This window comes from Eleutherodactylus coqui, chromosome 2, assembly GCF_035609145.1.
Source record: "Eleutherodactylus coqui strain aEleCoq1 chromosome 2, aEleCoq1.hap1, whole genome shotgun sequence".
In the NCBI taxonomy this organism is placed as follows: domain Eukaryota; kingdom Metazoa; phylum Chordata; class Amphibia; order Anura; family Eleutherodactylidae; genus Eleutherodactylus; species Eleutherodactylus coqui.
Window position 1 is genome coordinate 213,610,508 of NC_089838.1, and position 13,319 is coordinate 213,623,826.

The 13,319-nt window shown below is 42.7% G+C and overlaps 1 protein-coding gene across 2 annotated transcripts in view; it reads right to left on the bottom strand.

The window, feature by feature from the left end:
- Positions 1-1,075: 1,075 nt before the first annotated feature.
- The window catches only part of LOC136612249 (cathepsin L-like), a 29,480-nt gene continuing 17,236 nt past the window's right edge, over positions 1,076-13,319 (bottom strand). For both annotated transcript variants that reach the window (XM_066592465.1, XM_066592466.1), the window contains 5 exons: positions 11,871-12,059; positions 10,445-10,627; positions 7,652-7,811; positions 4,782-4,899; positions 1,076-1,440 (listed from right to left, as the gene is read on the bottom strand). In XM_066592465.1, the coding sequence (XP_066448562.1) occupies positions 1,338-1,440; positions 4,782-4,899; positions 7,652-7,811; positions 10,445-10,627; positions 11,871-12,059 (753 nt within the window). In that variant the 3' untranslated portion in view covers positions 1,076-1,337. The remainder of the gene's footprint in view (positions 1,441-4,781; positions 4,900-7,651; positions 7,812-10,444; positions 10,628-11,870; positions 12,060-13,319) is intronic.

The following is a 13,319-nucleotide window of genomic DNA, read 5'->3' on the forward strand; positions in this document are numbered from 1 at the left end:
GGATAGTTTGTCATTCCTTACAGCTAAGAATAAATAGGCCTGAAAAATGTACCGTAATAAAAAGTACCGTATTCAATCAACCATTTGCTGTCAATTTTTCACAGCTGGAAAATCTGCAGCAAGTCTGCTCCAAAAATCTGCATCATTTGGTGTGGATTTTGATGCAGATCTGTAGCAGACTTCACCCCTTCAATTGAATCAGCATCAAAATATGTATCAAAATCCACATTAAATGGTGAATTTTTATGCAGATTTAGGCCGGTTTTATATGGGCGAGAAAATTGCGCTATTTTCTTGTGAAAACCATGCTTTTCTATGGGTTCCTTCACATTGGTTATGTTTTGTAGCCTGCTACATTGCGAGGAAAAAAAATTGCAGGTTGCTAAATATTGCCGTGATTTGCAAGGTTTTGTAGCCCATGTTTCCCTATGGAGCCTTTCTATCTGTTGCATTGCCTGAAAACACGGTTTTCGTGCAGTGCAATGCAACTTTTATAGTAGTAAGTCCTACTGTAAAAGCCCTAAAATAAGCCCTATCTGCATAAAAAAAAACAAAAAAAACTAATACATCACCTAACAGCCACAGTCAGATCCGACGCACCTCTTCTCTGCAGCTCCAGCATTGGTTGAAGTCTTCTGTCAGCGCTTCCTGGATTGGAGGTTCAAAAATCCCTGCCTCCAGGAAGCACTGGCTGTGATTAGTTCTCGAGTTCCACGGCTCAGCCAATGACTGAATGGCTGTGATTGGTTCATCGAGCACTGGCTCTGATTGGCTGCACCGCAGCGCTAAAGAACCAATCAGAGCCAGCTCTTCTGCAGGGATTTTGAACCTCCAATCGCTCAACTTTGTAGCACCACTTGGGACTTTGTAGGGATTTTCTTGTGGTAATATTGCTCTTGCCTGTGTAAAAGAGGCCTTATCCACTGCAGACAACCTACAGCAAATCCAATATGTGTGAATGCACCTAAAAAGGACTAAAATTGTACTGCAGAGCTGTTTCCTATGTGTCCTGAATTTTTAACAATAGGCAGAAGAAGACAATTGAAATGCTGAAATCTAAGAAAGATTTTTTATTTTTTTTATTTTTGGAGGAATTACATTTGAGTTGTAATGTGTGTTTGTAACAAAGCACTTTTCACGTTTGCTTATGCATCTGCTCTTTATTCATTTATTCATTTATTCAACAAATATACAAATAAAAAGGTCAATCAATCTAACTATATATTGCTAAGCTGTACAGGAAAGTCTAATAAAGATACTGTAGCAGTAGTTACAAGGACTTGCTGTATGATACTGTCTGTCAGATAGATGGGACTGATTCTTCAGACACTGAAGAGCTAGCGTGCCAGGTCCACAGAAGATGCATGGGATCCGATACCACACTTGTTCGCATTACGCTTCATCCTCACGTAACCTTCTTCACCCCAGTCTGCACCCCAGCTGCATGAAAAACAACAAAAAGAAATAGTTAAAATACCTATTATTAGATAAGCAAACCAATCCATAGTCCCAATTCCTGCGTTGTGATTACCACTATGGAAATATATAAACAAAACATAATAATCATGCAATGGACAAATAGTATGGACCTAACGGGACCTTTCACACAGGACGTAACAGGCTGCATGACGCACCAGAAGACGCATCAAAACCTGCACACTGGCGAGAGCGATATTGGGATATGATTGACACCCCGATATCGCCCTTGCGATTCTTCTGAAGCCCTGGATGCAAAAAGATAGGACATGCTGCGATTTTGTTTTCACGCTGATTGCAAACGTTAAAACATCGCACATTGGCTTCATAATTTTGTGATCACAGCTGAAGCAGTGGATCCTGATGTTCTCCCATTGTTCTCAATGGGGCCGGTAGCAGCAGCGCTGGCCCCATTGAAATCAATTGGAGATGATCGTGATCCTCTGCCACTACTGTGACAGCAGAAGCATGGGACTCCCCACAACAAGGATTTTCGGGGTGGGCTTGAAATATATATCCTACCCCAAAAATAATCCCTAACTGTAGAAAAAATAAATAAAAAATAATAATACATCACCTAAGAAGCGCTGTCATCTCCAGTGCATCTTCTAACAGGTCCCTGGCAGTCTTCTTCAGCTTCTCTTCTGGCCGGGGATTGAAAAATCCTCGCCTCTGAAAACGCTGCCTCTGATTGGCTGGGCACTGTGACCAGTCAGAGGCAGTGCTCAGCCATTCATTAAATTCCATGAATGGCTGAGCGCTGCCTCTGATTGGCTGAGTACTGTGAACAATTAAAATATTTTTAATTTTATTTTTCTACAGTTAAGGATTATTTTCAGGGTAGGGCTCACCCCAGTGGCAAAGGATCGCGTTCATCTCCCATTGATTTCAATGGGGCTGGTGCTGCTGCCAGCCCCATTGAAGACAGTGAGCAAGATCGCAAAAAGAATGGACATGCTGCAATTTTGTTTTCACGCTGCATTGCAAGCATTAAAACATCACACATGTGAGTGGAGCCATTGGCTTCCTAATTTTGCGATTTCTTGCAGCGCTGGGAAATCATGCGATTTCATCACCAGTGTGAAGGTGCCTTAATAGAAACACTTTTCTAATTAGCTGCTTGCCTTGTTTTTTGGCTATGACTGGGTATTCTGGGGGGTTTATGTACTTAATTATTTATAACTTGGGGGTACTGTGCATACATTCTATTCAGGTGTTCAAAACATGCTGAAAAGTAAGAATGCTTCAAAAAACATAAGTTTATTTTTGTCAATTATTTTGATGCTGTTTTGAATACAAGGGTGGTCACACCAAATATTGATTTGATTTAGATTTTTGCTTTGATCATTCACTTTGCATCGTTTTCATTGACAAAAATTAACTATGAACACCTTTAGGTCTCGTGTCCATGGAGAAATTATATTTAGCAAATCCGCGCGTGAAAAAAAAAACCACGCAAATCTGCATCCCTGCACAGGGGTGAAAATTCTGCAGCGGGATTTCCCACAGAATTTCCGCCCCTGCCTGCCTACATAGGATTGCATTACAAGACGCAATCCTATGCAGACGGCTGTGATTTGTCCGCGGGAAAATGCACGCAGGAAACAAATCGCGGCATGCCCTATTTTTGAGTGGGTCTCGCAGAGGCCCGCCCAGAAATGTCACTCCCAAGCCACCAGCTCCACTCTGTGCATGCACCGGCTGGCTGGCAGACGGCACATCACAGAGCCGGAGCCGCAGGAGAAGGTGAGCGCCGCACTGGTCCCTGCAGGGGCTCGGGTCAGGACCCAACCCGGCCATCTGCAGGCGGCGATAGAAAAAGCATTGACCATTAAATAGCCTCGGATGATATTTTAAGTGATTTGCGGATTTCACGTGCAGGAAAAAAACGCAACATGCTCCATTTTAGTGCGAATCACGCAGAGATGGGCTCAATTGTCCTCTATCTCAATGGATCTCTCGCATGCAAAAATAAAGACGATTTAAAGTGCATCCGCTGTGGAAATCTGCAGAAGAAATCCGTGTGGCCCATAGTTTCCCTGTGGACATGAGGCCTTATTCTTCCAAGCATTCTCACGTTGCAGCAGTTTTTTCACATCTGCCAAAAAGTTTCTAAATAAATATATTGTATAGATAGAGAGGAATTTGTATATATATTTGTATCAAATTGATTTATATTGCAGAAAGACGTGACAACAGGGTCATGGACATGAGCCCTTATTGAGATAATTTCTTTTAAACCTGCTAGCCATCCTGCGAAATAATAAAGGAACATATATTTAGCTGTCTGGGACCCCCACAGCTCCAGCACTGTACCACCCATTCACCCATCTGGTGCTCTTTTTCCATGTTGCATTAGAACTTCACAAACTAAGGGCTTATTCAGACAGGCGTATATCGGCCGGGTATTCACACCCGGCCGATATACCGATATACGCTGTCCCTCTCTACAAGGGGAGGAGGCGGGCCTGGCCGGGAGCAGTGCGCTGAGCTCCCGCCCCTCCCCACCCTCTCCCTGCCCTTTGCCACTGCTTGCAATGGGAGGGGCATAGGCAGAGCTAAGTTCAGTCCATTCTGGTCCCTCCCATTGCAAACTGGTGAGGGGCGGAGAGGGGGTGGGAGCTCAGTGCACTGCTCCCGGCCAGGCCCACCCCCTCCCCTTGTAGAGAGGGACAGCGTATATCGGCCGGGCGTGAAAACCCAGCCGCTATACATCTGTCTGAATAAGCCCTAACTGTGGCCAAACACAGGGAATGGGAGATGTGGTGCTGGAGCTGAAGTAGTATTATTTTTTAAGGATGGCTAGCAGAATTAAATTAAAAAAAAATCTTGGATAACCCCTTTAGGCTACACCCCTGTATTTTCATTAAACAACTTTCTATGACCTCTATGTATGAATTTACCTAGTTTTACAATGCATCAATTTATATACTCATTTTCTTATTCATCACAATCCATACAGTGTGTTAAAGGGGTATTCATAGCCAAGATGGGAAACCGCTGGTATTGCTACTGGCAACTTGGCTGGTAACTGCGCTTTAACACAGAGCTGTATGCGTAGCTCTAACTGAAGTAAATGGGAGCTACAGAAACAACATAGCCCAGCCTGCTACACTCTTCCCATAACTCCCCAAACGTATTTGCATAGCTCTCATTCACTTCAGTAATATGAGGTAGGTAAACTGGGCTAGGATCAAGCACTCGCCGTTTCCAGCAGGTAATTGGAAACCGAGGGATGGGTTTTCCCATCTCAGCCATAAAAGGCCAAAATGGAAATACCCCTTTAATTCTACGAATGAATTTACCTGTTCTTTATAATCCAGTAATCTGTATCTTCACCGGACGCTTGATCATGTTCTGTACCGTATCCCACAACAATGACGGCATGGTTTGGTTTTGTACTACAATTACCATCAAAAATACCTGAAATAAAATAATATATATAGTTTTATGTATCCTTCCATTAATATGCAGTATAAACTCACATTATTATGTGACTCTTTTGTTGCTGTTTGTTTGAGAGGCATGTATTGCTAGAGAGCATATAGCTGTCATGGTGTTGACTTTGGAGATAAGCATCATGACATTTTAATAGTTTGGACTTTTACTGATGTGATAATGCCAATTACTGTGTTTATTGTTTAGATTTTTTTACATAATAAGTGGGAAAAGGGTATTTTCCCCTGAACTTTTAATATATGTAATTTTCTTAGATTTTATTAAAAATGGGCCTTTTTTTTTGGGGGGGGGGGGGCCGTGTCTAGTTTTTATGGCAAATGCAGTGTGTTAATTTATTTTGTTGTTAATTAACACTGTAACACAAGTTGTGTGCAAGGGTGGAACTCAGCAAATTTGTCAGCCAGTATAGCTCAGTAATCATGGCAGGGAAAAAAATACATGTTAGCTTTATTTTGTAGCTCAGTACAACTACAACAATGCCAAAATTTATGTAGTTTTTGTATTACTTTTAAAAATAAAATAGCTTTTAAAATTCATATTCTGACCGTCATAACTTTTTACTTTTCAGTCGATGCAGCATGTCAAGGCTCCTGTTTTGCATGTAGAGCTGAACTTTTCTTTGGCTTCATTTACACAAGCGTATTTTGGCTGCCGTTTTCACAGCCAGATGATATAAGCTACCACCTGATGCATTGGAATCCAATGCATCAGATCACACAGGCGTATTCCCGTGGGGTAAAGGCGCCCGAACGGCCAATATAGTGCCAGGTGCTTTTACGCCAGTCAGGAAAGATAGTCCTCAAACTATCTTTCCTGGCCCGCATACGGTCTCTACCATAGACTCCTATGGGATTCTATGACAGCAGTCGGAGAAGGGAGGTGGGAGGGAGTTTAGCAGCATGACTGTTAAACTCCCTCCCCCTTATCTCCTCCTCTCCGCCTATTGCCTGCAGTTTGCAATAGGAGGGGTGGGATAGGGGGAAGCTAGTTACTAAGCTTCCACCCACTCCTATTGCTGGCTGCCGACAAGGGGGAGGGACGGGGTGGGAGCTTAGCACACTGGCTCCCACCCCATCCCACCTCCTCTCCTTGCAGAGAGCTGGCGAGGGGGAGGGAAGGGGGAGACAGCTTAGCAGAGCTTGGTGTATATGCGCCAGGCTCATGCCATCTGAACGGGCATACAAACGTTAGATTTGTGTGCCCGTTCACGCATCTTTATGGCACCAGTGGGCGCACATACAATGCCTACGGCTGTGTGAATAGACCCTTTGATTGCTTTTTTCTAAATATTTTCTTGGAGATTGGATGACCCAAAAAATAAATAAATAAATCACAATTCTGGCATAGTGTATTTTTTATGATGGCATTCACCATGCAGGACAAATAATATGTTGTCTTAATTGATTGTGGACGTTTGTGGACATGGTGTTACCTATTACATTTTTTTCCCTTTACCTTAAAAATGTAAAAAGGATTTAAGAAAATTTGAATTTTTTTAATAATTAAAAAAAAAATCCGTATTTAACTTACTTTTTTAGTCCTCAGAGGATTAAGCTTGCAGTCATTTGATCGTTTATACAATATACTGCATTACTTCAGTATTGCACTACTAGTTACCTATTCAGGCACTCTTTTAAGCTCTGTCACAGGGATTTTGCAATGGCAGCGTGATGCCTTGTGAAGGCTTCAAGGCCTACCACACATTTTTTCCTATTAAGCCCTTCCAAAGGCAGAGCTTAATAGATCTCTCCTTCTGTCAAGTCATTTAATTACCACAATGAGCACTGACCACGGCATCTAAAACTTTAACAAGCGAGATTGGAGTTATCTGCAGTTTTGCTCTGACAGCTGGTACTCACTGCTTATGAAGTTAATTTGGTTCCCAAGCCCACGCCATACAAAGTCCATGCATATCCAATGAACATCAAGGAATTAAAGGGTTATTTCCATCTTATTCAATTATGGCATATTATTAGTATATGCCTACATTTTATGATTGCTGTGAGTCCTCCTGCTAGGACCTCTACTGATCCTAAAAATGAAGGGGAAGAAGTGCTGGACTAGCACTGAATGCTCTTCACTGATCTTCCCCTGCATGGGGGTGCCCCGTGGCCCTCTGCTGTGCAGAGAACTGCAGTGTGGTTCAATTCCAGTGAATAAGGCTGGCTGTAATTTCTTGCACAGTTGGTCGGATGGAAGAGCTGCTGATTTCCATTCATTCTCAGTAGCAATGCCGGTCCTGGCAGTTATATGTAGCGAAAGTGGTACAGATTTCCCACATTAGAAAAACTGCAACAAAATCCACCTCATTGGTGCAGATTTTGGCGAGGATTTTAGCGCAGATCCACAGCAGATTTCACCACTTCTATTGAAGGGGAAATCAGTTGCAGATTCGCTCTAGAATCCACATCCAATGTTCAAGTAAAGGAAAAAACACAGGGCATCACATAACCATTGCAGGTTGCGAGAGTAAATGTCACATGACCAGGTGGGCTGCTATGCATCAGAAGAGATACCACCAGTGCCACTTTACCTGTACTGGCCTCATAATGTTATAAGACTATGCCTTACTGTTGTGTCCCTTGCGACCAGTAAAGAACAGCTACCAGTCCTTTGTCTTTTTATGCGACAACCCTGAATTCAGCTCTGCCCTCGACTTACAGTAGTAGTTTAAGAGATAGCTAGTTGAATTTGACTTTTATCAGATATAACTTACCATTGCAGTACATACTGAAGTCATCACTTGCATCAATTCCAACTGATATTGGTCCATCAAATGCCACAGACATTGCCATATTTTCTTCTTCAGGCAGAAGGTAATATTTGCTCACATTGAAGGCTAATGAGTTGTCAGACTTGTATAAACAGTCAAGTTTCTGCATAATATATAAACAGAACCAATCAGACAGCTATTTGATTTAATTAGTGTAACATACTGGATTATTAGCAATTGCTGCATTCTAAGGCTGCATTCCCACAAACGTATATCGGCTCGGTTTTCACACCGAGCCGATATACGTTGTCCTCATCTGCAGGGGGGGGGGGGGATGGAAGAGCCAGGAGCAGGAACTGAGCTCCCGCCCCCTCTCTGCCTCCTCTCCGCCCCTCTGCACTATTTGCAATGGGGAGAGGCGGGGCTAATTCTCGTAACTTAGCCCCGTCCCGCCTCCTTTCATTGCAAATAGTGCAGAGGGGCGGAGAGGAGGCAGAGAGGGGGCTGGAGCTCAGTTCCTGCTCCTGGCTCTTCCATCCTCCCCCCCCCCCCCTGCAGATGAGGACGACGTATATCGGCTCGGCGTGAAAACCGAGCCGATATACGTTCGTGGGAATGCAGCCTAAAAATGTAATGCCGTAAATAAATCATTTACAAAATACACTTTTCTATGTAATGCATTATCGGATGGAAATTCCAGGTACTGTTGGTGAAAAAATTACAGTGAGGGGTTCATCTCAAACTCTTTCCAATGAAAAAGTCCTTTTATATTGAACAATCATCATTACAAATCTTGCTACATTGTGTGAATCTGAACAATTCCAGTGATGATGAATCTTTGAATGCTAATTTGTTCACTTCTCATTTGTTGCTCAGTTTGTGCAGGCATAAAAATCAAACCATGATCAGACTACGTGAACAGGCATTCATCTATGAATGACTGCCTGTTTACTGTGATTGGAGGCGGGTGGCCCAATGACAATCACGTTAAAAAAAACGCAGCGATATTGCGTGAAAAAACACGCAAGAAAAACGCAAGTCAGTGTTCACCCTAATGCTTCCCCTTTCCACAGGTATCATAATATTAGCAAACTAGGGAGAGAGTAACAAGCCCTAAGGCCAGATAAGAGATGAAATAGTGTGAGGACAGTCAAGTATCAACTCTTCTGACTTCTGCCAATGGGGACTCAATCCTGTTTTTCCCTGTAGGGTTTCCTTTTTTTGTACATTCATTTCTCAGCAAGGCCAAAAATGCAAAATAGGATTATTTTAAAAAGAAATAGACACTTTCACCATTTTATAGAAACCAAAGTATTACTGATATAGCCAAAATACTTTCATGGCTTTTTAGTATGGCCGCCTGCAGACGGGCGGAAATTCCGCGGAGGGATTTCCCGCAGAATTTCCACCCTTGGAAGCTGCCATAGGATTGCGTTAGCAAACGCAATCCTAGGCAGTTGGCTGCGGTTTGGCCGCGCGAAATTTCGCGCCGCAAACAAACCGCAGCATGCTCTATTTCTGTGCAGGGCTCGCAGCACAGAAACGTCACTCACCGGCCACCGGCTCCAGTCTGCGCATGCAGGCGCTCAGGTCGGGTCCCGCAGCGAGAATTCTAGCTGCCGGATCCGACCCGGCCATCTGCAGGCGGCCTATATGTCTTTAATTTGTTAATTTAATGTTGTGCTCTCACACAGGAGTGATAGTCGCTCGGAAAATGGAAACAGCATGCTAGAGAATTCTTTTGACTGGCTTCCTCCATTCACTGTGAACAGGCAGTCCTTCAAAGATGACCAACTGCCTGTTTACACTGAGCAGGAAGTTGTTCACTAGTTGCTTTGTTTCAGTGAGGTGAGATGAAACGACTAGCAACTAATGGGCGATTTCTGACTCCGCATGCTGCTTTTACACAGGAAAACTACTGTTCAAAATAGTTAGTTTGAAAGATTTTCAGGCCGCCTGCGCACAAACGGGTCACACATGCGGCAGCCTGCAGTAGATTCTGACCCTGCCAGCAACCGATGCCCGTGCGTACCTGTCTTTTTCTTCTTTTCTCCGTACCGCGGATTGTCACGGCGAGCTGCCGTCGGACATGCACAGTACAGATTTTTAAAAAAAGTTTATCTTTCACGCGCCGTGGAATCCGCAACGTCAATTGCGGATGGGCCATGCGTCGGATGGCTTCCATTAACTTCAATCCGCTCAAAAATGGAGCATGCTGCAATTTTTCATCTGCTCACGGAAACCGCTGTTGGTTTCCGTGAGTGTGCAGGAAGAATCAATTTCCCATAGCATGCTATGAGCGGCATTTGCTGCGGATTGGCGGTGTGGATGTTGACCGCAAATTCCGCAATGCAAATCCGTTCATGTGCAGGTGGCCTTAGGTTGATAGTTGGCCGGTGTAAAAGTACCCTAAGTTACTAGTGTTCTTTGTGTGAACCTTTTCACTTGTTTCTCTACTACAGATGGTTTTCCAGAACTTTTCCCTTTGCATAAACGGCCGAGTGTTATAAACTTTCTCTCTCCATGTGCGCTTACTTGATGCTAACTTCACAAAACAGCAGATGCTACAAAAACTTTCATTCCAGGGCTATGTTACTATGCATATTGTTTGTCTAAGTGTTTAATGATTTGGGCTTTTTGTAACATTGAAAGTGCCTATTTATTTTATAGTAATCCTGTAAATACCAAATTTTTCAAGTCTAGATCCTTCTCTATGCAAGACAAGAGGTACTTATTTTTTATGATGGATGATATTCCTATCTCCAAGAAGAGTATGAAAAATATGGAAAAGCTTACCCTGTCTGCATATTCATAATCTTGGCTTTTCATGATGCCGTGCTTTGTAACATACGCCATAGCTTTCTCTGGAAGCCCTCCGCAGCAGCCATCATTTCCTGTGTCGCAGTCTACAAGCTGCTGCTCACTGAAATTAATCAGCTCTTTGGTCTTGATACAATGATGTGACTCGAATACACCCACCTTAAATACATAAGATAACATGTTTACATGTCACATATGTGCTCATAGCAAATCCAACGTGTATTCTACAAGAGGCATGTGGCAAAGATTGGCTCATAGATATCTGCCACAGATGTGCCATTGATGTACTGCAGATCTATGCAAGGATTAGCCCCTTTGTCACTTAATGAGGTTGGTCTGCCGCTTTTCCATGAATCAGCTGAAATAATCAGACTCATTCTCTATATGGATAATTTTGCTCAACGATGCATACAAAAATCCACTCAGATATTTTTTGGGTTACGTTACAATAACCCCATTCACAAACCCTATTCCCATGCATTGTATGTAGATGCTGATTACATGAGGATGAGCGCTTAAACAGACAAACGTTTTTGTGAGCGTGAAAAATCACACCCGCAAAACGTGGCGAATAGAACCCATTGATTTCATGTGAAAAGATAGGACCTGCCCTATCTTTCTGCGTTTTATTGAGTTTTAGTTGAATTCAATGAATGGCTGTAAGCTGCCTCTGATTGGCTGAGTGCTGTGACCAATCACAGGCAGCGCTGAGCTATCATTCAAGGAATGGCTGAGCACTGCCTGTCATTGATTACAGCGCTCAGCAAATTAGACCCAGGAAAAAATACTTCAGAAGAGTGCTGGGGAGCCAGGAAGAAGACACGCCAGAGCTGGACAGTGCCGGAGAGGTGATGTGTGTATATATATATATATATATTTTTTTTTTCCAGCTGCTAGGACTTAGTTTTAAGCCCTTTCCTGAAAATACATGCGGGGGTTGCCTTCATCCCATTGGCAGCAGCGCCGGGCACATTGAAAGCAATGGGATAGCATCACGGTCCTCTGGCACTACACGGAGCTTTGGTCACACACATTTGACAGATCCATGGAGCGCACTTTTATCATGCACTCCATTCACCTATCTATCCCAGGTGCTTCAATAAGATTATATAGCCAGGTATCCTGCTTTCTCTGAGTTTATTCAGAGGCCTTTGGTCCAAGGAGAGGTGTCTGTTAGAGTTATGTATGCATCTAATAAGGTTGGAAGTGATAGATAGGCCCAGATTTTTTTTTAATCAAGATGTCCTCTAAGAACCTTGTATTTTGATGCAGTTACTACAAAACGACAGTTGTGTAATTTTATTCAGATGTTAAGTGTATGAGTGCTGAAGCGTGTGTTTCTATTATGTTATGTTTTGCCTTTATATGTTAATAGTAATAGTACATTAAACAGGTCTCTTACGGTAGCAAATGCCCAGCAGGATCCACAATGACCTTGGTTCTTTACATGGGTCACACAATTTGATTTTCTCCAGTCCTTTGATTTCGGCATATTAAGAGTCCTGTAGGAATCCTGCACAGGAACATTATCATGAGATGTTGACATTCTATTTGAATTGAAGCATTTTCTGGAAGTCCGTTCCTGTGGTGTCTGAAATAAAAAAATATATTTGATACACGATAACAAAACGATTCAGTACAATAACAAGCAGTTGTCATACTACTCTAAGTATGGTTTCACATCTGCGTTGGAAACCTCCGGTTAGAGTCTCGATCGCAGATGTGGGTGAAGATACCAGATATAGCACTTTTTCTTCTGTCCAAAAACAGAAAGCGAACAGACCCAATTATAGTCAATGGGGTACGCCTGGTGCTGTTTTGTTCCATCCAGATTTGGAACAGCTTGGCCACAGGAATTCCCTTTTACTGATCCCCAAACAGAGCAGGAAAGTGGAATTCCCAGCGCAGGTGTGAAAGCACCCTAGTCTGTTGTATCTGTGGATGCACATTTAAAAGACCTTTTGTCATAGTTGATTTGTTGGTAAGTAATGGTAATTAATGGTAATTAATGTCATAGGGCCTTGTTTGGTGCAGAGTATTAGGGCAGCAGTATGCGGTCCTAAGCTCTTGCTTACAACCTGAAAGGTGTGAGTTCAATCCCCACGTGGTTCAGGTAGCCGTCAGAAGGTTGACTCAGCTATGCTGCAGAATACCTTCACAGTTATAGACACATTAAAATAATAATATTTATTAGGATTAAATTAAAATGAGACTAGGGCTTAACATAAACAGCACACAATTTCTTATTGTTAGTGGATCATATTTGCAATAGGCTTCAGTAAACAAAAATTAGAGGGGCTGTAAAATGACATGAGCCATAAAGTAAGTCATACTGAGAGCTATTAGGCAGAATAATTGGTCTACCATATGATTCATATAGCTCAGATGCATAAATTGCAGTGTCCAAATTCCACTACTGGACTCAAAGAGGACTAGCTGACACTGTCTGTGTTACTAGATCATGTATGCAAATACAGTTATTGAGCGTGATATATAGCTATCACCTACAGAGCTGGTTTAGCATGCACCCTCATGGTGAGTAAATATCCCTAGCTGTATTATGCAGGCTAGGTACCAAGGTGTCACAATAGAGCCATGCATAGAGTTATAATAAACTAAAAAATGATTTTGGAGGAGAACTGCTGTTTCACTATAGGGTACAACAAAGACCTTCTGTTCTAGCAGAAATAGAGATGTTCTGCAACCAGCATCAATGCTGAATGTTAGAAAGGCCCTATCCCTAAGTTCAACTCCTAAACAACTTCTGGTTCAAATGACTAAGAGCCCAGAAACCAGCTAACTACCTAAATAAAGGGGATATGGTGCAAGACAGAGGAGAGATAGCGCCTCC